At 44.5% G+C, this 24,180-nt stretch overlaps 1 protein-coding gene across 1 annotated transcript in view; it reads right to left on the bottom strand.

The window, feature by feature from the left end:
- LOC129863320 (V-set and immunoglobulin domain-containing protein 10-like 2) overlaps window positions 1-24,180 on the bottom strand; it is a 143,720-nt gene that overhangs the window by 1,737 nt on the left and 117,803 nt on the right. Inside the window, exons 14-15 of the mRNA XM_055935210.1 lie at window positions 20,477-20,599; window positions 3,793-3,817 (exon numbers count right to left, since the gene is read on the bottom strand). Coding sequence (XP_055791185.1) covers window positions 3,793-3,817; window positions 20,477-20,599 — 148 coding nt within the window. The remainder of the gene's footprint in view (window positions 1-3,792; window positions 3,818-20,476; window positions 20,600-24,180) is intronic.

Genomic DNA, 24,180 nt, shown 5'->3' with positions numbered 1-24,180 from the left:
ACAGCTGATCGTCCTCGCAGTGGCAGACCACGTGTAACAACACCTGCACAGGATCGGTACATCCGAACATCACACCTGTGGGACAGGTACAGGATGGCAACAACAACTGCCTGAGTTACACCAGGAACGCACAATCCCTCCATCAGTGCTCAGACTGTCCACAATAGGCTGAGAGAGGCTGGACTGAGGGCTTGTAGGCCTGTTGTGAGGCAGGTCCTCACCAGACATCACCGGCAACAACGTCCCCAATGGGCACAAACCCACCGTCGTTGGACCAGACAGGACTGGCAAAAAGTGCTCCACACTGACAAGTCGCGGTTTTGTCTCACCAGGGGTGATGGTCGGATTCGTGTTTATCGTCGAAGGAATGAGCGTTACACCGAGGCCTGTACTCTGGAGCGGGATCGATTTGGGGATGGAGTGTCCGTCATGGTCTGGGGCGGTGTGTCACAGCATCATCGCACTGAGCTTGTTGTCATTGCAGACCATCTCAACGCTGTGCGTTAGATGGAAGACATCCTCCTCCCTCATGTGGTACCCTTCCTGCAGGCTGATCCTGACATGACCCTCCAGCGTGGCAATGCCACCAGCCGTACTGCTCGTTCTGTGCGTGATTTCCTGCAAGACAGGAATGTCAGTGTTCTGCTATGGCCAGCGAAGAGCCCGGATCTCAATCCCATTGAGCACGTCTGGGACCTGTTGGATCAGAGGGTGAGGTCTAGGGCCATTCCCCCCCAGAAATGTCCGGGAACTTGCAGATGCCTTGGTGGAAGAGTGGGGTAACATCTCACAGCAAGAACTGGCAGATCTGGTGCAGTCCATGAGGAGGAGATGCACTGCAGTACTTAATGCAGCTGGTGGCCACACCAGATACTGACTGTTACTTTTGATTGTGACCCCCCCCCCCCCTCCCCTTTGTTCAGGGACACATTTTTCCATTTTTGTTAGTCACATGTCTGTGGAACTTGTTCAGTTTATGTCTCAGTTGTTGAATCTTGTTATGTTCATACAAATATTTACACATGTTAAGTTTGCTGAAAATAAACGCAGTTGACAGTGAGAGAACGTTTCTTTTTTTGCTGAGTTTATATACACACACATATTATATACACATACACAAATTATATATATATATATATATATATATATATATATATATATATATACACACACACAGTGCATTTGGAAAGTACTGTATTCAGAGCTCTTGACTATTCCCACATTCTGTTACGTTACAGCCGTATTCTAAAATGTATTAAATGTTTTTCCTCATCAATCTACACACAATATCCTACAATGACAAAACAAAAACAGATTTTTAGACATTTTTGCAAATGTACTAAAAATAAGAAACTGATATCACATTTAGTATTCAGATCCTTTTCTCAGTACTTTGTTGAAGCACCTTTGTCAGCGATTACGGCGTCTAGTCTTCTTGTGTATGAAGCTACAAGCCTGGCACACCTGAGTTTGGGGAGTTTCTCCCATTCTTCTCTGCAGATCCTCTCAAGATCTGTCAGGATGGATGGGGAGTGTCGTTGCACAGCTATTCTCAGGTCTCCTCAGAGATGTTCGTTTGGGTTCAAGTCCGGGCTCTGTCACTCAAGCTCAGTCAGGTTGAATGGGGAGCGTTGATGCATACCTATTTTCAGGTCTCTCAAGATGTTGGGTTCAAGTCCGGGCTCTGGTTGGGCCACTCAAGGACATTCAGAGACTTGTCCCGAAGCCACTCCTGCGTTGTCTTGTCTGTGTGCTTAGGGTCTTTATCCTGTTGGAAGGAAAACCTTCACTCCGCTCTGGAGCAGGTTTTCATCAAGGATCTCTGTACTTTGCTCCGTTCATTTTTCCCTCGATCCTGACTAGTCTCCTAGTCCCTGCTGCTGAAAAACATCCCCATAGCATGATGCTGCCACCACCGTGCTTCACAGTAGGGATGGTGCCAGGTTTTCTCCAGACGAGACGCTTGGCATTCAGGCCAAAGAGCTCATTATTGGTTTCATCAGACCACATGTTTCTCATGGTCTGAGAGTCCTTTAGGTGCCTTTTGGCAAACGGGCTGTCAGGTGCTTTTTACTGAGGAGTGGCTTCCGTCTGGCCACTCTACCATAAAGGCCTGATTGGTGGAGTGCTGCAGAGATGGTTGTCCTTCTGGAAGGTTCTCCCATCTCCACAGAGGAACTCTGGAGCTCTGTCAGAGTGACCATCGGGTTCTTGGTCACCTCCCTGACCAAGGCCCTTCTCTCCAAATTGCTCAGTTTGGCCGGGCGGCCAGCTCAAAGAAGAGCGTTGGTGGTTCCAAACTTCTTCTTCTTATACACACACACATATTATATACACATTTTATATATATATTTATATATATATCGCACACACTTTTTCAGTTCTGCCCACACATTTTCTATGGGATTGAGGTCAGGGCTTTGTGATGGCCACTCCAATACCTTGACTTTATTGTCCTTAAGCCATTTTGTTACAACTTTGGAAGTATGCTTGGGGTCATTGTCCATTTGGAAGAACCATTTGCGACTAAGCTTTAACTTCCTGACTGATGTCTTGAGATGTTGCTTCAATATATCCACATAATTTTCCTTTACATTTACATTTACATTTAAGCCTTTCTCATGTCACCATCTATTTTGTGATGTGCACCAGTCCTTCCTGTAGCAAAGCACCCCCACAACATGATGCTGCCACCCCCGTGCTTCATGGTTGGGATGGTGTTCTTCGGTTTGCAAGCCTCCCCCTTTTTCCTCCAAACATAACAATGGTCATTTTGGCCAAACAGTTCTATTTTTGTTTCATCAGACCAGAGGACATTTCTCCACAAAGTACAATCTTTGTCCCCATGTGCAGTTGCAAACCGTAGTCTGGCTTTATTATGGCGGTTTTGGAGCAGCGGTTTTGGAGCAGTGGCTTCTTCCGTGCTGAGCGGTCTTTCAGGTTATGTCGACATAGGACTCGTTTTACTGTGGATATAGATACTTTTCTATACTTCTGTTTCCTCCAGCATCTTCACAAGGTCCTTTGCTGTTATTCTGGTATTGATTTGCACTTTTCGCACCAAAGTTTGTCATCTCTAGGAGACAGAACGCGTCTCCTTCCTGAGCGGTATGACGGCTGCGTGGTCCCATGGTGTTTATACTTGCGTACTATTGTTTGGACAGATGAACGTGGTACCTTCAGGCGTTTGGAAATTGCTCCCAAGGATGAACCAAACTTGTGGAAGTCTACTTTTTTTCTGAGGTCTTGGCTGATTTCTTTTGATTTTCCCATGACGTCAAGCAAAGAGGCACTGAGTTTGAAGGTAGGCCTTGAAATACATCCACAGGTACACCTCCAATAGGCCAATTGACATAATTTGAGTCAATCAGAAGCTTAAAAGCCATGACATTATTTTCTGTAATTTTCCAAGCTGTTTAAAGGCACGGTCAATTTAGTGTATGTAAACTTCTGACCCACCGGAATTGTGATACAGTGAATTATAAGTGAAATAATCTGTCTGTAAACAATTGTTGGAAAAAATAACTTGTGTCATGCACAAAGTCGATGTCCTAACCGACCTGCCAAAACTATAGTTTGTTAACAAGACATTTGTGCAGTGGTTGAAAAACGAGTTTTAATGACTCCAACCTAAGTGTATGTAAACTTCCGACTTCAACTGTATATACACACATACTACATAAACATACAATATACACATTTTATATAAATACACACACATATTATATACACATTATACACACATTCTACATACACATGTTTTACACATGGCCTGTAGGACTCCATACTCACATTCCAAACAGCATGTCATGGAGTCCTGTTTAGAGACAGGAGAGTTAAGGTCAGATATTAAAACTGTTGTTTCCTGATAACTCCTGGTCAGGGTCAGATTAAACTGTTGTTTCCTGATAACTTCTGGTCAGGGTCAGATTAAACTGTTGTTTTATTCTGATAACTCCTGGTCAGGGTCAGATTAAACTTTTGTTGTATTCTGATAACTCCTGGTCAGGGTCAGATTAAACTGTTGTTTCCTGATAACTCCTGGTCAGGGTCAGATTAAACTGTTGTTGTATTCTGATAACTCCTGGTCAGGGTCAGATTAAACTGTTGTTGTATTCTGATAACTCCTGGTCAGGGTCAAACTGGACAGTTTTATCTAAATCTCTTCATTCAAAGACTCAATCATGGAAACTCCTGAACTGTGTCAGCTTGCTAGTCAGGGTCATAATGTATTTGTATTTATTATGGATCCCCATTAGCTGCTGGCAAGGCAGCAGCTACTCTTCCTGGGATCCAGCAAAACATTACAATATGCCCCTGTGCCCCTGGGGTCAGGGTCATCATACTAGTTAGGGTCAGGGTCATCATGGTAGTTATGGTCAGGGTCATCATACTAGTTAGGGTCAGGGTCAACATGTTAGTCAGGGTCATCATACTAGTTAGGGTCAGGGTCAACATGGTAGTTAGGGTCAGGGTCATCATGGTAGTTAGGGTCAGGGTCATCATGGTAGTTAGGGTCAGGGTCATCATGGTAGTTAGGGTCAGGGTCATCATGGTAGTTAGGGTCAGGGTCATCATGGTAGTTAGGGTCAGGGTCATCATGCTAGTTAGGGTCAGGGTCATCATGGTAGTTAGGGTCAGGGTCATCATGGTAGTTAGGGTCAGGGTCATCATGGTAGTTAGGGTCAGGGTCATCATGGTAGTTAGGGTCAGGGTCATCATGGTAGTTAGGGTCAGGGTCATCATGGTAGTTAGGGTCAGGGTCATCATGGTAGTTAGGGTCAAGGTCATCATGGTAGTTATGGTCAGGGTCATCATACTAGTTAGGGTCATCATGCTAGTTAGGGTCAGGGTCATCATGGTAGTTAGGGTCATCATACTAGTTAGGGTCAGGGTCATCATGGTAGTTAGGGTCAGGGTCATCGTGGTAGTTAGGGTCAGGGTCATCATGCTAGTTAGGGTCAGGGTCATCATGGTAGTTAGGGTCATCATGGTAGTTAGGGTCATCATGGTAGTTAGGGTCATCATGGTAGTTAGGGTCAGGGTCATCATGGTAGTTAGGGTCATCATGGTAGTTAGGGTCAGGGTCATCATGGTAGTTAGGGTCATCATGGTAGTTAGGGTCAGGGTCATCATGGTAGTTAGGGTCATCATGGTAGTTAGGGTCATCATGGTAGTTAGGGTCATCATGGTAGTTAGGGTCAGGGTCATCATGGTAGTTAGGGTCATCATGGTAGTTAGGGTCATCATGGTAGTTAGGGTCAGGGTCATCATGGTAGTTAGGGTCAGGGTCATCATGGTAGTTAGGGTCAGGGTCATCATGGTAGTTAGGGTCAGGGTCATCATGGTAGTTAGGGTCAGGGTCATCATGGTAGTTAGGGTCAGGGTCATCATGGTAGTTAGGGTCAGGGTCATCATGGTAGTTAGGGTCAGGGTCATCATGGTAGTTAGGGTCAAGGTCATCATGGTAGTTATGGTCAGGGTCATCATACTAGTTAGGGTCATCATGCTAGTTAGGGTCAGGGTCATCATGGTAGCTAGGGTCATCATACTAGTTAGGGTCAGGGTCATCATGGTAGTTAGGGTCAGGGTCATCGTGGTAGTTAGGGTCAGGGTCATCATGCTAGTTAGGGTCAGGGTCATCATGGTAGTTAGGGTCATCATGGTAGTTAGGGTCATCATGGTAGTTAGGGTCAGGGTCATCATGGTAGTTAGGGTCATCATGGTAGTTAGGGTCAGGGTCATCATGGTAGTTAGGGTCATCATGGTAGTTAGGGTCATCATGGTAGTTAGGGTCAGGGTCATCATGGTAGTTAGGGTCATCATGGTAGTTAGGGTCATCATGGTTGTTAGGGTCAGGGTCATCATGGTAGTTAGTGTCATCATGGTAGTTAGGGTCATCATGGTAGTTAGGGTCAGGGTCATCATGGTAGTTAGGGTCAGGGTCATCATGGTAGTTAGGGTCAGGGTCATCATGGTAGTTAAGGTCAGGGTCATCATGGTAGTTAGGGTCAGGGTGATCATACTAGTTAGGGTCAGGGTCATCATGGTAGTTAGGGTCAGGGTCATCATGCTAGTTAGGGTCAGGGTCATCATGGTAGTTAGGGTCAGGGTCATCATGGTAGTTAGGGTCATCATGGTAGTTAGGGTCATCATGGTAGTTAGGGTCAGGGTCATCATGGTAGTTAGGGTCATCATGGTAGTTAGGGTCAGGGTCATCATGGTAGTTAGGGTCAGGGTCATTATGGTAGTTAGGGTCAGGGTCATCGTGGTAGTTAGGGTCAGGGTCATCATGCTAGTTAGGGTCAGGGTCATCATGGTAGTTAGGGTCAGGGTCATCATACTAGTTAGGGTCAGGGTCATCATACTAGTTAGGGTCAGGGTCATCATGCTAGTTAGGGTCAGGGTCATCATGGTAGTTAGGGTCAGGGTCATCATGGTAGTTATGGTCAGGGTCATCATACTAGTTAGGGTCAGGGTCATCATGGTAGTTAGGGTCAGGGTCATCATGGTAGTTAGGGTCAGGGTCATCATGGTAGTTAGGGTCAGGGTCATCATGTTAGTTAGGGTCAGGGTCATCATGGTAGTTAGGGTCAGGGTCATCATGTTAGTTAGGGTCAGGGTCATCATGGTAGTTAGGGTCAGGGTCATCATGGTAGTTAGGGTCAGGGTCATCATACTAGTTAGGGTCAGGGTCATCATGGTAGTCAGGGTCATCATGGTAGTTAGGGTCAGGGTCATCATGGTAGTTAGGGTCAGGGTCATCATGGTAGTTAAGGTCAGGGTCATCATGGTAGTTAGGGTCAGGGTCATCATGGTAGTCAGGGTCATCATGGTAGTTAGGGTCAGGGTCATCATGGTAGTTATGGTCAGGGTCATCATGGTAGTCAGGGTCATCATGGTAGTTAGGGTCAGGGTCATCATGGTAGTCAGGGTCATCATGGTAGTCAGGGTCATCATGGTAGTTAGGGTCAGAGTCATCATGGTAGTTAGGGTCATCATGGTAGTTAGGGTCAGGGTCATCATGGTAGTTAGGGTCATCATGCTAGTTAGGGTCAGGGTCATCATGGTAGTTAGGGTCAGGGTCATCGTGGTAGTTAGGGTCAGGGTCATCATGCTAGTTAGGGTCAGGGTCATCATGGTAGTTAGGGTCATCATGGTAGTCAGGGTCATCATGGTAGTTAGGGTCAGGGTCATCATGGTAGTTAGGGTCATCATGGTAGTTAGGGTCAGGGTCATCATGGTAGTTAGGGTCATCATGGTAGTTAGGGTCATCATGGTAGTTATGGTCAGGGTCATCATGGTAGTTAGGGTCATCATGGTAGTTAGGGTCATCATGGTAGTTAGGGTCAGGGTCATCATGGTAGTTAGGGTCATCATGGTAGTTAGGGTCATCATGGTAGTTAGGGTCAGGGTCATCATGGTAGTTAGGGTCAGGGTCATCATGGTAGTTAGGGTCAGGGTCATCATGGTAGTTAGGGTCAGGGTCATCATGGTAGTTAGGGTCAGGGTGATCATACTAGTTAGGGTCAGGGTCATCATGGTAGTTAGGGTCAGGGTCATCGTGGTAGTTAGGGTCAGGGTCATCATGCTAGTTAGGGTCAGGGTCATCATGGTAGTTAGGGTCATCATGGTAGTTAGGGTCATCATGGTAGTTAGGGTCATCATGGTAGTTAGGGTCAGGGTCATCATGGTAGTTAGGGTCATCATGGTAGTTAGGGTCAGGGTCATCATGGTAGTTAGGGTCAGGGTCATTATGGTAGTTAGGGTCAGGTTCATCATGCTAGTTAGGGTCAGGGTCATCATGGTAGTTAGGGTCAGGGTCATCATGGTAGTTAGGGTCAGGGTCATCATACTAGTTAGGGTCAGGGTCATCATACTAGTTAGGGTCAGGGTCATCATGCTAGTTAGGGTCAGGGTCATCATGCTAGTTAGGGTCAGGGTCATCATGGTAGTTAGGGTCAGGGTCATCATGGTAGTTAGGGTCAGGGTCATCATACTAGTTAGGGTCAGGGTCATCATGGTAGTTAGGGTCAGGGTCATCATGGTAGTTAGGGTCAGGGTCATCATGGTAGTTAGGGTCAGGGTCATCATGTTAGTTAGGGTCAGGGTCATCATGGTAGTTAGGGTCAGGGTCATCATGTTAGTTAGGGTCAGGGTCATCATGCTAGTTAGGGTCAGGGTCATCATGGTAGTTAGGGTCAGGGTCATCATGGTAGTGAGGGTCAGGGTCATCATGGTAGTCAGGGTCATCATGGTAGTTAGGGTCAGGGTCATCATGGTAGTTAGGGTCAGGGTCATCATGGTAGTTAGGGTCAGGGTCATCATGGTAGTCAGGGTCATCATGGTAGTTAGGGTCAGGGTCATCATGGTAGTTATGGTCAGGGTCATCATGGTAGTCAGGGTCATCATGGTAGTTAGGGTCAGGGTCATCATGGTAGTCAGGGTCATCATGGTAGTTAGGGTCAGGGTCATCATGGTAGTTAGGGTCAGGGTCATCATGGTAGTTAGGGTCAGGGTCATCATGGTAGTTAGGGTCAGGGTCATCATGGTAGTTAGGGTCAGGGTCATCATGGTAGTTAGGGTCAGGGTCATCATGGTAGTTATGGTCAGGGTCATCATGGTAGTTAGGGTCAGGGTCATCATGGTAGTTAGGGTCAGGGTCATCATGGTAGTTAGGGTCAGGGTCATCATGGTAGTTATGGTCAGGGTCATCATGTTAGTTAGGGTCAGGGTCATCATGGTAGTTATGGTCAGGGTCATCATGGTAGTTAGGGTCAGGGTCATCATGGTAGTTAGGGTCAGGGTCATCATGCTAGTAAGGGTCAGGGTCATCATGGTAGTTATGGTCAGGGTCATCATGGTAGTTAGGGTCAGGGTCATCATGGTAGTTAGGGTCAGGGTCATCATGGTAGTTAGGGTCAGGGTCATCATGGTAGTTAGGGTCAGGGTCATCATGGTAGTCAGGGTCAGGGTCATCATGGTAGTTAGGGTCAGGGTCATCATGGTAGTCAGGGTCATCATGGTAGTTAGGGTCAGGGTCATCATGGTAGTTAGGGTCAGGGTCATCATGGTAGTTAGGGTCAGGGTCATCATGGTAGTTAGGGTCAGGGTCATCATGGTAGTTAGGGTCAGGGTCATCATGGTAGTTAGGGTCAGGGTCAGGGTCATCATACTAGTTAGGGTCAGGGTCATCATGCTAGTTAGGGTCAGGGTCATCATGGTAGTTAGGGTCAGGGTCATCATGCTAGTTAGGGTCAGGGTCATCATGGTAGTTAGGGTCAGGGTCAACATGCTAGTTATGGTCAGGGTCATCATGGTAGTTAGGGTCAGGGTCATCATGGTAGTTAGGGTCATCATGGTAGTTAGGGTCAGGGTCATCATGGTAGTTAGGGTCAGGGTCATCATGGTAGTTAGGGTCAGGGTCATCATGGTAGTTAGGGTCAGGGTCATCATGGTAGTTAGGGTCAGGGTCATCATGGTAGTTAGGGTCAGGGTCAACATGCTAGTTAGGGTCAGGGTCATCATGGTAGTTAGGGTCAGGGTCATCATGGTAGTTAGGGTCAGGGTCAGCATGTTAGTCAGGGTCAGGGTCATCATGGTAGTTAGGGTCAGGGTCATCATGGTAGTTAGGGTCATCATGGTAGTTAGGGTCAGGGTCATCATGGTAGTTAGGGTCAGGGTCATCATGCTAGTTAGGGTCAGGGTCATCATGGTAGTTAGGGTCATCATGGTAGTTAGGGTCAGGGTCATCATGGTAGTTAGGGTCAGGGTCATCATGGTAGTTAGGGTCAGGGTCATCATGGTAGTTAGGGTCAGGGTCATCATGCTAGTTAGGGTCAGGGTCATCATACTAGTTAGGGTCAGGGTCATCATGGTAGTTAGGGTCAGGGTCATCATGGTAGTTAGGGTCAGGGTCATCATGGTAGTTAGGGTCAGGGTCATCATGGTAGTTAGGGTCAGGGTCATCATGGTAGTTAGGGTCAGGGTCATCATGGTAGTCAGGGTCAGGGTCATCATGGTAGTTAGGGTCAGGGTCAGGGTCATCATACTAGTTATGGTCAGGGTCATCATGGTAGTTAGGGTCAGGGTCATCATGGTAGTTAGTCAGGGTCATCATGGTAGTTAGGGTCAGGGTCATCATGGTAGTTAGGGTCAGGGTCATCATGCTAGTTAGGGTCAGGGTCATCATGGTAGTCAGGGTCATCATGGTAGTTAGGGTCAGGGTCATCATGGTAGTTAGGGTCAGGGTCATCATGCTAGTTAGGGTCAGGGTCATCATACTAGTTAGGGTCAGGGCCATCATGGTAGTTAGGGTCAGGGTCATCATGGTAGTTAGGGTCAGGGTCATCATGGTAGTTAGGGTCAGGGTCATCATGGTAGTCAGGGTCATCATGGTAGTTAGGGTCAGGGTCATCATGGTAGTTAGGGTCAGGGTCATCATGGTAGTCAGGGTCATCATGGTAGTTAGGGTCAGGGTCATCATGGTAGTTATGGTCAGGGTCATCATGGTAGTCAGGGTCATCATGGTAGTTAGGGTCAGGGTCATCATGTTAGTTAGGGTCAGGGTCATCATGGTAGTTAGGGTCAGGGTCATCATACTAGTTAGGGTCAGGGTCATCATGGTAGTTAGGGTCAGGGTCATCATGCTAGTTAGGGTCAGGGTCATCATGGTAGTTAGGGTCAGGGTCATCATGCTAGTTAGGGTCAGGGTCATCATGGTAGTTAGGGTCAGGGTCAACATGCTAGTTATGGTCAGGGTCATCATGGTAGTTAGGGTCAGGGTCATCATGGTAGTTAGGGTCAGGGTCATCATGGTAGTTAGGGTCAGGGTCATCATGGTAGTTATGGTCAGGGTCATCATGGTAGTTAGGGTCAGGGTCATCATGGTAGTTAGGGTCAGGGTCATCATGGTAGTTAGGGTCAGGGTCATCATACTAGTTAGGGTCAGGGTCATCATGGTAGTTAGGGTCAGGGTAATCATGGTAGTTAGGGTCAGGGTCATCATGGTAGTTAGGGTCAGGGTCATCATGGTAGTTAGGGTCAGGGTCATCATGGTAGTTAGGGTCATCATGGTAGTTAGGGTCAGGGTCATCATGCTAGTTAGGGTCAGGGTCATCATGGTAGTTAGGGTCAGGGTCATCATGGTAGTTAGGGTCAGGGTCATCATACTAGTTAGGGTCAGGGTCATCATGGTAGTTAGGGTCAGGGTAATCATGGTAGTTAGGGTCAGGGTCATCATGGTAGTTAGGGTCAGGGTCATCATGGTAGTTAGGGTCAGGGTCATCATGGTAGTTAGGGTCAGAGTCATCATGGTAGTTAGGGTCAGGGTCATCATGGTAGTTAGGGTCAGGGTCATCATGGTAGTTAGGGTCAGGGTCATCATGGTAGTTAGGGTCATCATGGTAGTTAGGGTCATCATGGTAGTTAGGGTCAGGGTCATCATGGTAGTTAGGGTCATCATGGTAGTTAGGGTCAGGGTCATCATGGTAGTTAGGGTCAGGGTCATCATGGTAGTTAGGGTCAGGGTCATCATGCTAGTTAGGGTCAGGGTCATCATGCTAGTTAGGGTCAGGGTCATCATGGTAGTTAGGGTCAGGGTCATCATACTAGTTAGGGTCAGGGTCATCATACTAGTTAGGGTCAGGGTCATCATCCTAGTTAGGGTTAGGGTCATCATGGTAGTTAGGGTCAGGGTCATCATGGTAGTTAGGGTCAGGGTCATCATGGTAGTTAGGGTCAGGGTCATCATACTAGTTAGGGTCAGGGTCATCATGGTAGTTAGGGTCAGGGTCATCATGCTAGTTGGGGTCAGGGTCATCATGGTAGTTAGGGTCAGGGTCATCATGTTAGTTAGGGTCAGGGTCATCATGGTAGTTAGGGTCAGGGTCATCATGGTAGTTAGGGTCAGGGTCATCATGGTAGTTAGGGTCAGGGTCATCATGGTAGTCAGGGTCATCATGGTAGTTAGGGTCAGGGTCAGGGTCATCATACTAGTTATGGTCAGGGTCATCATGGTAGTTAGGGTTAGGGTCATCATGCTAGTTAGGGTTAGGGTCATCATGGTAGTTAGGGTCAGGGTCAGCATGTTAGTTATGGTCAGGGTCATCATGGTAGTTAGGGTTAGGGTCATCATGCTAGTTAGGGTTAGGGTCATCATGGTAGTTAGGGTTAGGGTCATCATGTTAGTTATGGTCAGGGTCATCATGGTAGTTAGGGTCAGGGTCATCATGGTAGTTAGGGTTAGGGTCATCATGGTAGTTAGGGTTAGGGTCATCATGGTAGTTAGGGTTAGGGTCATCATGGTAGTTATGGTCAGGGTCATCATGGTAGTTAGGGTTAGGGTCATCATGCTAGTTAGGGTTAGGGTCATCATGGTAGTTAGGGTTAGGGTCATCATGGTAGTTAGGGTTAGGGTCATCATGGTAGTTAGGGTTAGGGTCATCATGTTAGTTAGGGTCAGGGTCATCATGGTAGTTAGGGTCAGGGTCATCATGGTAGTTAGGGTTAGGGTCATCATGGTAGTTAGGGTCAGGGTCATCATGGTAGTTAGGGTCATCATGGTAGTTAGGGTCAGGGTCATCATGGTAGTTAGGGTCAGGGTCATCATGGTAGTTAGGGTCAGGGTCATCATGGTAGTTAGGGTCAGGGTCATCATGGTAGTTATGGTCAGGGTCATCATGGTAGTTAGGGTCAGGGTCATCATGGTAGTTAGGGTCAGGGTCATCATGGTAGTTAGGGTCAGGGTCATCATGGTAGTTAGGGTCAGGGTCATCATGGTAGTTAGGGTCAGGGTCATCATGGTAGTTAGGGTCATCATACTAGTTAGGGTCATCATGCTAGTTAGGGTCAGGGTCATAATGCTAGTTAGGGTCAGGGTCATCATGCTAGTTAGGGTCAGGGTCATCATGGTAGTTAGGGTCAGGGTCATCATACTAGTTAGGGTCAGGGTCATCATGGTAGTTAGGGTCAGGGTCATCATACTAGTTAGGGTCAGGGTCATCATGGTAGTTAGGGTCAGGGTCATCATGGTAGTTAGGGTCAGGGTCATCATACTAGTTAGGGTCAGGGTCATCATGGTAGTTAGGGTCAGGGTCATCATGGTAGTTAGGGTCAGGGTCATCATGGTAGTTAGGGTCAGGGTCATCATGGTAGTTAGGGTCAGGGTCATCATGGTAGTTAGGGTTAGGGTCATCATGGTAGTTAGGGTCAGGGTCATCATGGTAGTTAGGGTCAGGGTCATCATGGTAGTTAGGGTCATCATGTTAGTTAGGGTCAGGGTCATCATGGTAGTTAGGGTCAGGGTCATCATGGTAGTTATGGTCAGGGTCATCATGGTAGTTAGGGTCAGGGTCATCATGGTAGTTAGGGTCAGGGTCATCATGGTAGTTAGGGTCAGGGTCATCATGGTAGTTATGGTTAGGGTCATCATGGTAATTAGGGTCAGGGTCATCATGGTAGTTAGGGTCAGGGTCATCATGGTAGTTAGGGTCAGGGTCATCATACTAGTCAGGGTCATCATGGTAGTTAGGGTCAGGGTCATCATGGTAGTTAGGGTCAGGGTCATCATGGTAGTTAGGGTCAGGGTCATCATGGTAGTTAGGGTCATCATGGTAGTTAGGGTCAGGGTCATCGTACTAGTTAGGGTCAGGGTCATCATACTAGTTATGGTCAGGTTATACATGGTAGTTAGGGTCGGGGTCATCATGGTAGTTAGGGTCGGGGTCATCATGGTAGTTAGGGTCAGGGTCATCATGGTAGTTAGGGTCAGGGTCATCATGGTAGTTAGGGTCATCATGGTAGTTAGGGTCAGGGTCATCATGGTAGTTAGGGTCATCATGGTAGTTAGGGTCAGGGTCATCATGGTAGTTAGGGTCATCATGGTAGTTAGGGTCAGGGTCATCATGGTAGTTAGGGTCATCATGGTAGTTAGGGTCAGGGTCCTCATGGTAGTTAGGGTCAGGGTCATCATGGTAGTTAGGGTCAGGGTCATCATGGTAGTTATGGTCAGGGTCATCATGGTAGTTATGGTCAGGGTCATCATGGTAGTTATGGTCAGGGTCATCATGGTAGTTAGGGTCAGGGTCATCATGGTAGTTAGGGTCAGGGTCATCATGGTAGTTAGGGTCAGGGTCATCATGGTAGTTAGGGTCAGGGTCATCATGCTAGTTAAGATCAGGGTCATCATGGTAGTTAGGGTCATCATGGTAGTTAGGGTCAGGGTCATCATGCTAGTTAGGGTCAGGGTCATCATGGTAGTTATGGTCAGGGTCATCATGGTAGTTAGGGTCAGGGTCATCATGGTAGTTAGGGTCAGGGTCATCATGGTAGTTATGGTCAGGGTCATCATGGTAGTTATGGTCAGGGTCATCATGGTAGTTAGGGTCATCATGGTAGTTAGGGTCAGGGTCATCATGGTAGTTAGGGTCAGGGTCATCATGGTAGTTAGGGTCATGGTAGTTAATGTAAATTTACATTAACTGGATGGTTAGAGTTTACATTAACTGGATGGTTAGAGTTTACATTAACTGGATGGATAGATTAGAGTTTACATTAACTGGATGGTTAGAGTTTACATTAACTGGATGGTTAGAGTTTACATTAACTGGATGGTTAGAGTTAGAGTTTACATTAACTGGATAGTTAGAGTTAGAGTTTACATTAACTGGATAGTTAGAGTTAGAGTTTACATTAACTGGATGGTTAGAGTTTACATTAACTGGATGGTTAGAGTTTACATTAACTGGATGGTTAGGGTTAGAGTTAACATTAACTGGATGGTTAGAGTTTACATTAACTGGATGGTTAGAGTTTACATTAACTGGATGGTTAGAGTTTACATTAACTGGATGGTTAGAGTTTACATTAACTGGATGGTTAGAGTTAGAGTTTACATTAACTGGATGGTTAGAGTTTACATTACCTGGATGGTTAGAGTTTACATTAACTGGATGGTTAGAGTTTACATTAACTGGATGGTTAGAGTTTACATTAACTGGATGGTTAGAGTTTACATTAACTGGATGGTTAGAGTTAGAGTTTACATTAACTGGATGGTTAGAGTTTACATTAACTGGATGGTTAGGGTTAGAGTTTACATTAACTGGATGGTTAGAGTTTACATTAACTGGATGGTTAGAGTTAGAGTTTACATTAACTGGATGGTTAGGGTTAGAGTTTACATTAACTGGATGGTTAGAGTTAGAGTTTACATTAACTGGATGGTTAGAGTTTACATTAACTGGATGATTAGAGTTTTCATTATCTGGATGGTTAGAGTTTACATTAACTGGATGGTTAGGGTTAGAGTTTACATTAACAGGATGGTTAGAATTTACATTAACTGGATGGTTAGAGTTTACATTAACTGGATGGTTAGAGTTTACATTAACTGGATGGTTAGAGTTTACATTATCTGGATGGTTAGAGTTTACATTAACTGGATGGTTAGGGTTAGAGTTTACATTAACAGGATGGTTAGAATTTACATTAACTGGATAGTTAGAGTTTACATTAACTGGATGGTTAGAGTTTACATTAACAGGATGGTTAGAGTTAGAGTTTACATTAACTGGATGGTTAGAGTTTACATTAACTGGATGGTTAGAGTTTACATTAACAGGATGGTTAGGGTTAGAGTTTACATTAACTGAATGGTTAGAGTTTACATTAACTGGATGGTTAGAGTTTACATTAACTGGATGGTTAGAGTTTACATTAACTGGATGGTTAGAGTTTACATTTACTGGATGGTTAGAGTTTACATTTACTGGATGGTTAGAGTTTACATTTACTGGATGGTTAGAGTTTACATTAACTGGATGGTTAGAGTTAGAGTTTACATTAACTGGATGGTTAGAGTTAGAGTTTACATTAACTGGATGGTTAGGGTTAGAGTTTACATTAACTGGATGGTTAGAGTTTACATTAACTGGATGGTTAGAGTTTACATTAACTGGATGGTTAGAGTTAGAGTTTACATTAACTGGATGGTTAGGGTTAGAGTTTACATTAACTGGATGGTTAGAGTTAGAGTTTACATTAACTGGATGGTTAGAGTTAGAGTTTACATTAACTGGATGGTTAGAGTTTACATTAACTGGATGGTTAGAGTTTACATTAACTGGATGGTTAGAGTTTACATTAACTGGATGGTTAGAGTTTACATTAACTGGATGGTTAGAGTTTACATTAACTGGATGGTTAGAGTTTACATTAACTGGATGGTTAGAGTTTACATTACCTGGATGGTTAGGGTTAGAGTTTACATTAACTGGATGGTTAGAGTTTACATTAACTGGATGGTTAGAGTTTACATTACCTGGATGGTTAGGGTTAGAGTTTACATTTACTGGATGGTTCGAGTTTCCATTAACTGGATGGTTAGAGTTAGAGTTTACATTAACTGGATGGTTAGAGTTTACATTAACTGGATGGTTAGGGTTAGAGTTTACATTAACTGGATGGTTAGGGTTTAAATTAATTGAATGGTTAGGGTTAGAATTTACATTAACTGGATGGTTAGGGTTAGAGTTTACATGAATTGGATGGTTAGGGTTAGAGTTTACATTTAATGGATGGTTAGAGTTTACATTAACTGGATGGTTAGAGTTTACATTAATTGAATGGTTAGGGTTAGAATTTACATTAACCGGATGGTTAGAGTTTACATTAACTGGATGGTTAGAGTTTACAGTAACTGGATGGTTAGAGTTTACATTTACTGGATGGTTAGAGTTTACATTAACTGGATGGTTAGAGTTAGAGTTTACATTAACTGGATGGTTAGGGTTAGAGTTTACATTAACTGGATGGTTAGAGTTTACATTAACTGGATGGTTAGAGTTTACATTAACTGGATGGTTAGAGTTTACATTAACAGGATGGTTAGAGTTTACATTAACAGGATGGTTAGGGTTAGAGTTTACATTAACTGAATGGTTAGAGTTAACATTAACTGGATGGTTAGAGTTTCCATTAACTGGATGGTTAGGGTTAGAGTTTACATTAACAGGATGGTTAGAGTTTCCATTAACTGGATGGTTAGAGTTTCCATTAACTGGATGGTTAGAGTTTCCATTAACTGGATGGTTAGAGTTTCCATTAACAGGATGGTTAGAGTTTACATTAACTGGATGGTTAGAGTTTACATTAACAGGATGGTTAGAGTTTACATTAACAGGATGGTTAGGGTTAGAGTTTACATTAACTGGATGGTTAGGGTTAGAGTTTACATTAACTGGTTGGTTAGAGTTTACATTAACTGAATGGTTAGAGTTTACATTAACTGGATGGTTAGAGTTTCCATTAACTGGATGGTTAGGGTTAGAGTTTATATTAAATGGATTATTAGGGTTAGAGTTTACATTAAATGGATGGTTAGGGTTAGGGTTTATGTTAACTGGATGGTTAGGGTTTGAGAGTCCTTGGGTTCTGCAACATTAAGGCAGTTATATGCAATTAACCTCTTGGAACTATAGGGGGTGCTGTTCCGCATTAGCATATTTGTGTCTCCAAATTAAACTGCCTCGTGCTAAATTCTTGATCGTACAATATGCATATTATTGTTATTATTGGATAGAAAACACCTTCTAGTTTCTATAGAAGTTGAAATTTTGTCTCTGAGTTGTACAGAACAATTTCTACAGCACTTTTCATGACAGGGTTCAGATTTCAAATTTTTTTACCTCTGATCTGGGGTCTGTTTTTAAGGCGACAGTGAATGCTATGAAGAAACCGACACTGCCTACGTCTTCCTCTGGGTGTCTGTACGTCATCACGCTTTCAATGGAATCGATGGGATATTCACAGCCAGTATAAAAGACCAAAATGTATAGAGACCGCCCTTTCTCGTCGTGCGCCTGAAGCGTGAAGGGCATCGGACCTGCCTCGTTCCAAATCGTTTTCTAACCAGCAATATTTCTCCGGTCATGTTTTTACTCGTTCTAGGTGTTAAAAACATCAAAATGTAGTTAATTTGAACCGTTTTATAGCAATTTATATCCGTTTAGTGCGATTTTAGAGGAATTTATTTGTTGTGCACTCTGAAACTTTGGACACGTTTTGGGGTGTCGGTCGTTGGTGGTGGACATTTCGAAGGACAGAGGACATCTATCGACCAAAAGACGTTTATAACATAGAAAGGATACATTGCCCAAGAATCTGATGGAAGAACAGCTCAAAGTAAGCAATATTTAATATGATAAATCGTGTTTCTGTCGAAATATTTTAAACGCATATTTCGCCATTTTGTTTGGTATAGCTTCACTTGGCGAACCCTGTATTGAAAAGTAAGGATAATTTTAAAAATGTAAATCAGCGGTTGCATTAAGAACTAATTTGTCTTTCGATTCCTGTAAACCCTGTATTTTTTAGTCAAGTATATGATTAGCTATTAATTAAACTAGATCACTCTGAAAGATGGCGACCGACATTTTCAGGCTTGTTTTGCTACTATTTTCATTGTGTAACCACGGTTTTGTATGGCTAAATATGCACCTTTTCGAACAAACTGTATATGTATATTGTAAAATGATGTTACAGGAGTGTCATCGGAAGAATTCTGAGAAGGTTAGTGAAAAAATTAATATCTTTTGGCGATGTTGACTTTCATCGCTCACTTTGGCTAGAATCAATGCTGGGCTGCTATGTGCTATGTGCTATGCTAATATAACGATTTATTGTGTTTTCGCTGTAAGACACTTAGAAAATCTGAAATATTGTCTGTATTCACAGGATCTGTGTCTTTCGATTAGTGTATGCTGTGTATTTTTACGAAATGTTTGATGATTAGTAGTTAGGTAAACACGTTGCTCATTGTAATTATTCTAGTCCATTTGTGACGGTGGGTGCAATTGTAACCTATGGCAGCTACCTGAAATATGCACTTTTTTCTAACAAAACCTATCCCATACCATAAATATGTTATCAGACTGTCATCTAATGAGTTTTTTTGTTGGTTAGGGGCTATAAATATCTTAGTTTAGCCGAATTGGTGATGGCTACTGGTGTTGGTGGACAAATAAAAGATGGTGGATTATGCTAATGTGTTTTTAGGTAATAGATGTACATCTTTACATATTGTGTCTTCCCTGTAAAACATTTTAAAAATCGGAAATGGTGGCTTTATTCACAAGATCTGTATCTTTCATCTGGTGTCTTGGACTTGTGATTTAATGATATTTAGATGCTACTATCTACTTGTGAAGCTATGCTAGCTATGCTAAACAGTGTGTGGGGGGTGGGGGGTGCTCCCGGATCCGGGTTTCTGAGGCAGTAGAAGTTAAAAATGTTACATTACATTTTAAAACACTTTTCACAACACATTGTGTTCCATCAGGCCATCACTCTACTACCAGATATCTACAATACAAAATCCATTTGTACGTGTGTGTAAGAGTGTTTCTGTGCGTGTGTGTCTCTTCACAGTTCCGCTGTTCCATAAGGTGTATTTTTATCTGATCAATCTGATTCTACTGATGTACCTGATGTGGAAAAGGCTTTAGCCATGGGCTTTACATAGTACTGTGCGCCCACCATAGTCTGTTCTTGAGTGTTGCAGTGATTTCACTCGCTGTAGTAGCTGGCGTGTATAGTGTTGAGTCATCCGCATACATAGACACACTTACCCAAAGCCAGTGGCATGTCATTTGTAAAGATTGAAAAAAGTAATGGCCCTAGACAGCTGCCCTGGGGGATTCCTGATTCTACCTGGATTCTGTTGGAGAGGCTTCCATTAAAGAACACCCTCTGTGTTCTGTTAGACAGGTAACTCTTTATCCACAATATAGCAGGGGGTGTAAAGCCGTATCACACATTTTTCCAGTAGCAGACTATGATCGATAATATCAAAAGCCGCACTGAAGTCTAACAAAACAGCCCCCACAATCTTTTTATTATCAATTTCTCTCAGCCAATCATCAGTCATTTGTGTAAGTGCTGTGCTTGTTGAATGTCCTTCCCTATAAGCGTGCTGAAAGTTTGTTGTCAATTTGTGTACAGTAAAATAACATTGTATCTGATCAAACACAATATTTCTTAAAAGTTTACTAAGGGTTGGTAACAGGCTGATTGGTCGGCTATTTGAGCCAGTAAAGGGGTCTTTACTATTCTTGGGTAGCGGAATGACTTTAGCTTCCCTCCAGACCTCAGGGCACATACTTTCTAGTAGGCTTAGATTGAAGATATGGCAAATATTATCCTCAGTAATTTTCCATCCAAGTTGTCAGACCCCGGTGGCTTGTCATTGTTGATAGACAACAATAATGTGTTCACTTTACGGAATTCAAAATTACAATTCTTGTCTTTCATAATTTGATCAATTGTACTTGGATGTGTAGTGTCAGCGTTTGTTGCTGGCATGTCATGTCTAAATTTGCTAATCTTGCCAATGAAATTGGACCTGACTTTGTGTATAGTGTGTGTGTGTGTGTAGTGTTTGAGTATTTAGTGTGAATTTGTAGGTGTGTGTACGTACGGGGGTTGTTGTTGCGGTTGCGGATGATGTACATGAAAAGCAGAATGGTTGCTATGGCAGCGATTAGCATCCCTCCGATGGCTGCTCCAATCACAGCAGGGTACGCACTGAAGGGAGGGTCCGCTGCAAAACACACACATTTTACACACACACACACACACACACACACACACACACACACACATAGTCAGAAATGTATACCTTCTAACTTTTACAGCGAGCTTGACATTGACAGATTCCGATTGACATCTGCAGCGTTTACGTTAATGTAATCTTCGCTAACATTGGGGAAAATGCCCTTAAAATCTGCACTATCAGCTGTATAGTGACCGGCTTTCTAGCCATCGCCGCTCCATTTTTCATATATCCTTTTGTCTTGTCTTGTTTCCATACACACCTGGTTTTCATTCCCCAATTAAGCTACTTGTATTTAACCCTCTGTTTCCCATCATGTTTTGTGTGTAATTGTTTCATGTTGCTGTGGTGTCTTTTTACGCGCTTTACTTTTGTTATGTTCTGTGTTTTTGAGCGCATTTTATTTATGTTGTGCTCTTGTTTTGGAACTTTAATAAAGTGCGCCTATTTACATCACGCTACTCTCCTGCACCTGACTTCGCCTCTTTTACACGCGCTGACAGATATGGTTAAAGTGACTATGCATATATGATGAACAGAGAGTAGCAGTAGCGTAAAAAGAGGGGTTTGCGGGTGGTGGGCGGGACACAATGCAGATAGCCCGGTTAGCCAATGTGCGGGAGCACTGGTTGGTCGGCCCACTTGAGGTAGTATGTACATGAATGTATAGTTAAAGTGACTATGCATATATGATAAACAGAGAGTAGCAGCAGTGTAAAAAGAGGGGTTGGGGGGGACCATGCCAAATCTTTTCAGTCTCCTGAGGGGGAATAGATTTTGTCGTGCCCTCTTCACAACTGTCTTGGTGTGCTTGGCCCATGTTAGTTTGTTGTTGATGTGGACACCAAGGAACTTGAAGCTCTCAACCTACTCCACTACAGCCCCGTATATGAGAATGGGGGCGTGCTCTGTCCTCCTTATCCTTTAGTCCACAATCATCTCCTTTTTCTGATCACGTGGAGGGAGAGGTTGTTGTCCTGGCACCACCCAGCCAGGACTCTGACTTCCTCCCTATATGCTGTCTCGCCATTGACGGTGATCAGGCCTACCACTGTTGTGTCATCTGCAAAATTTATGACGGTGTTGGAGTCATGCCTGGCCATGCAGTTGTGGGTGTACAGGAGGGGACTGAGCACGCACCCCTGGGGAGCTCCAGTGTTGAGAATCAGCATGGCAGATGTGTTGCTACCCACCCTCACCACCTGGGGACGGCCCGTCAGGAAGTCCAGGATCCAGTTGCAGAGGGAGGTGTTTAGTCCTAGGATCCTTAGCCTAGTGATGTGCTTTGAGGGTACTATGGTGTTGAACGCTGAGCTGTAGTCAATGAATAGCATTTTCACATAAGTGTTCCTTTTGTCCAGGTGGGAAAGGGCAATGTGGAGTGCAATAGAGATTGCATCATCTGTGGATCTGTTTGGGCGGTATGCAAATTGGAGTGGGTCTAGGGCTTCTGGGATAATGGAGTTGATGTGACCCATTACCAACCTTTCAAAGCACTTCATGGCTACGGACGTGAGTGCTACAGGTCTGTAGTTATTTAGGTAGGTTGCCTTTGTGTTCATGGGCACAGGGACTATGGTGGTCTGCTTGAAACATGTTGGTATTACAGACTTAATCAGGGACATGTTGAAAATGTCAGTGAAGACACCTGCCAATTGGTTCAACATGCCCGGATCACACGTCCTGGTAATCCATCTGGCCCCGCAGCCTTGTGTGTGTTGACCTGTTTAAAGGTTTTACTCACGTCGGCTACGGAGAGCGTGATCACATAGTCGTCCGGAACAGCTGATGCTCTCATGCTTGCCTCAGTGTTGCTTGCCTCGAAGAGAGCATAGAAGTGATTTAGCTCGTCTGGTAGGCTCGTGTCACTGGGCAGCTCTCGGCTGTGCTTCCCTTTGTAGTCTGTAATAGTTTGCAAGCCCTGCCACATAAGACGAGCATCGGAGCCGGTGTAGTATGATTCAATCTTAGCCCTGTATTGACACTTTGCCTGTTTGATGGTTCGTCGGAGGGCATAGCAGGATTTCTTGTAAGCTTCCGGGTTAGAGTCCCGCACCTTGAAAGCGGCAGCTCTACCCTTTAGTTCAGTGCGAATTTTGCCTGTAATCCATGGCTTCTGGTTGGGGTATGTACGTATAGTCAGTGTGGGGACGATGTCCTCGATGTACTTATTGATAAAGCAAGTGACTGATGCTTTGTACGCGTCTCTGTGTGTGGAGAACAGGTGATCTAGAATTTTTTCCCCTCTGGTTGCACATTTAACATGTTGATGGAATTTGGTAGAACTGATTTAAGTTTCCCTGCATTAAAGTCTCCGGCCACTAGGAGTGCCGCCTCTGAGTGGTTTCCTGTTTGCTTATTTCCTTATACAGCTTACTGAGTCCGGTCTTAGTGCCAGCATCTGTCTGTGGTGGTAAATAAACAGCCACAACAAGTATAGCTGAAAACTTTCTATGCAAGTAGTGTGGCCTGCAATTTATTACAATATACTCTACTTCAGGTGAGCAAAATCTAGAGACTTCCTTAGATTTCGTGCACCAGCTGTTGTTTACAAATATGCACAGAACGCCCTCACCCCCCTCGTCTTACCGGAGTGTGTTGTTCTATCCTGCCGGTGCAGCGTGTATCCCGCTATATCCATGTCGTCATTCAGCCACGATTCCGTGAAACATAGGATATTACAGTTTTCGACGTCCCGTTGGTAGGATATTCGTGATCGTACCTCGTCTAGTTTATTGACCAATGATTGCACGTTGGCGAGTAGTATTGACGGTAACGGCAGCTTTCCCACTCTCCTTTTCCAGGTCCTGACCAGGCATCCGGCTCTTTGTCCTCTGTACCTGCGTCGCTTCCTCTTGCAAATAACGTGGATGTCGGCCCTGCCGGGTGTTTGGAGAATGTCTTGTTTGTTGAAGAAAAAATATTTGTCTAATCCGAGGTGAGTGATCACTGTCCTGATATCCAGAAGCTCTTTTTTGCCTTAAGATACGGTTGCAGAAGCATTATGTACAAAATAAGTTACAAATAACGTGAAAATATACACATAATAGCACAATTGGTTAGGCGCCCGTAAAACTGCTGCCATTTCTTCCAGCTGTTCTTCCAGCTGCAATCTCTTCATCTGATCTTCATCTTCATCTTCATCATTCTTCACATTTTCTCTCATAGTCCGAGAGCATCTGGTCGTCGCGGTGGTGGCACATGGCTACTTGTTTCTCCTAACTGGAGATGTTCTCTTTTCTCCCTCTCTCACCTGTCCATCTCATTTGAATTCCATGCTGTCACTGTCACTTGTCCACTCAAGCTTAACATTGTTGTCATCTGTCACCCACCAGGTGGCCTTGGACAGTTCCTCAATGAGCTTGGCACCTTGATAAGCTAATTTCCTTGACGATGGCTTGCCGCTCTTCGCACTTGGCGACTTCAATCTCCCAACATCTGCCTTCGATTCATTTATTTTCAACTCTCTTTCCCCTCGACTCTTTTGACCTCTCCCTTTCCCAATTGCCTCCAACCTGGCTGCCCGACAATCTGCCCGCTCGAAACCATCCCCTCATCACTTCAGACCA

Source organism: Salvelinus fontinalis, chromosome 10 (assembly GCF_029448725.1).
Source record: "Salvelinus fontinalis isolate EN_2023a chromosome 10, ASM2944872v1, whole genome shotgun sequence".
Taxonomy (NCBI): Eukaryota; Metazoa; Chordata; class Actinopteri; order Salmoniformes; family Salmonidae; genus Salvelinus; species Salvelinus fontinalis.
Note: the sequence above shows the minus strand (reverse complement) of the source record. Positions and strands in the feature narration are given on the sequence as shown.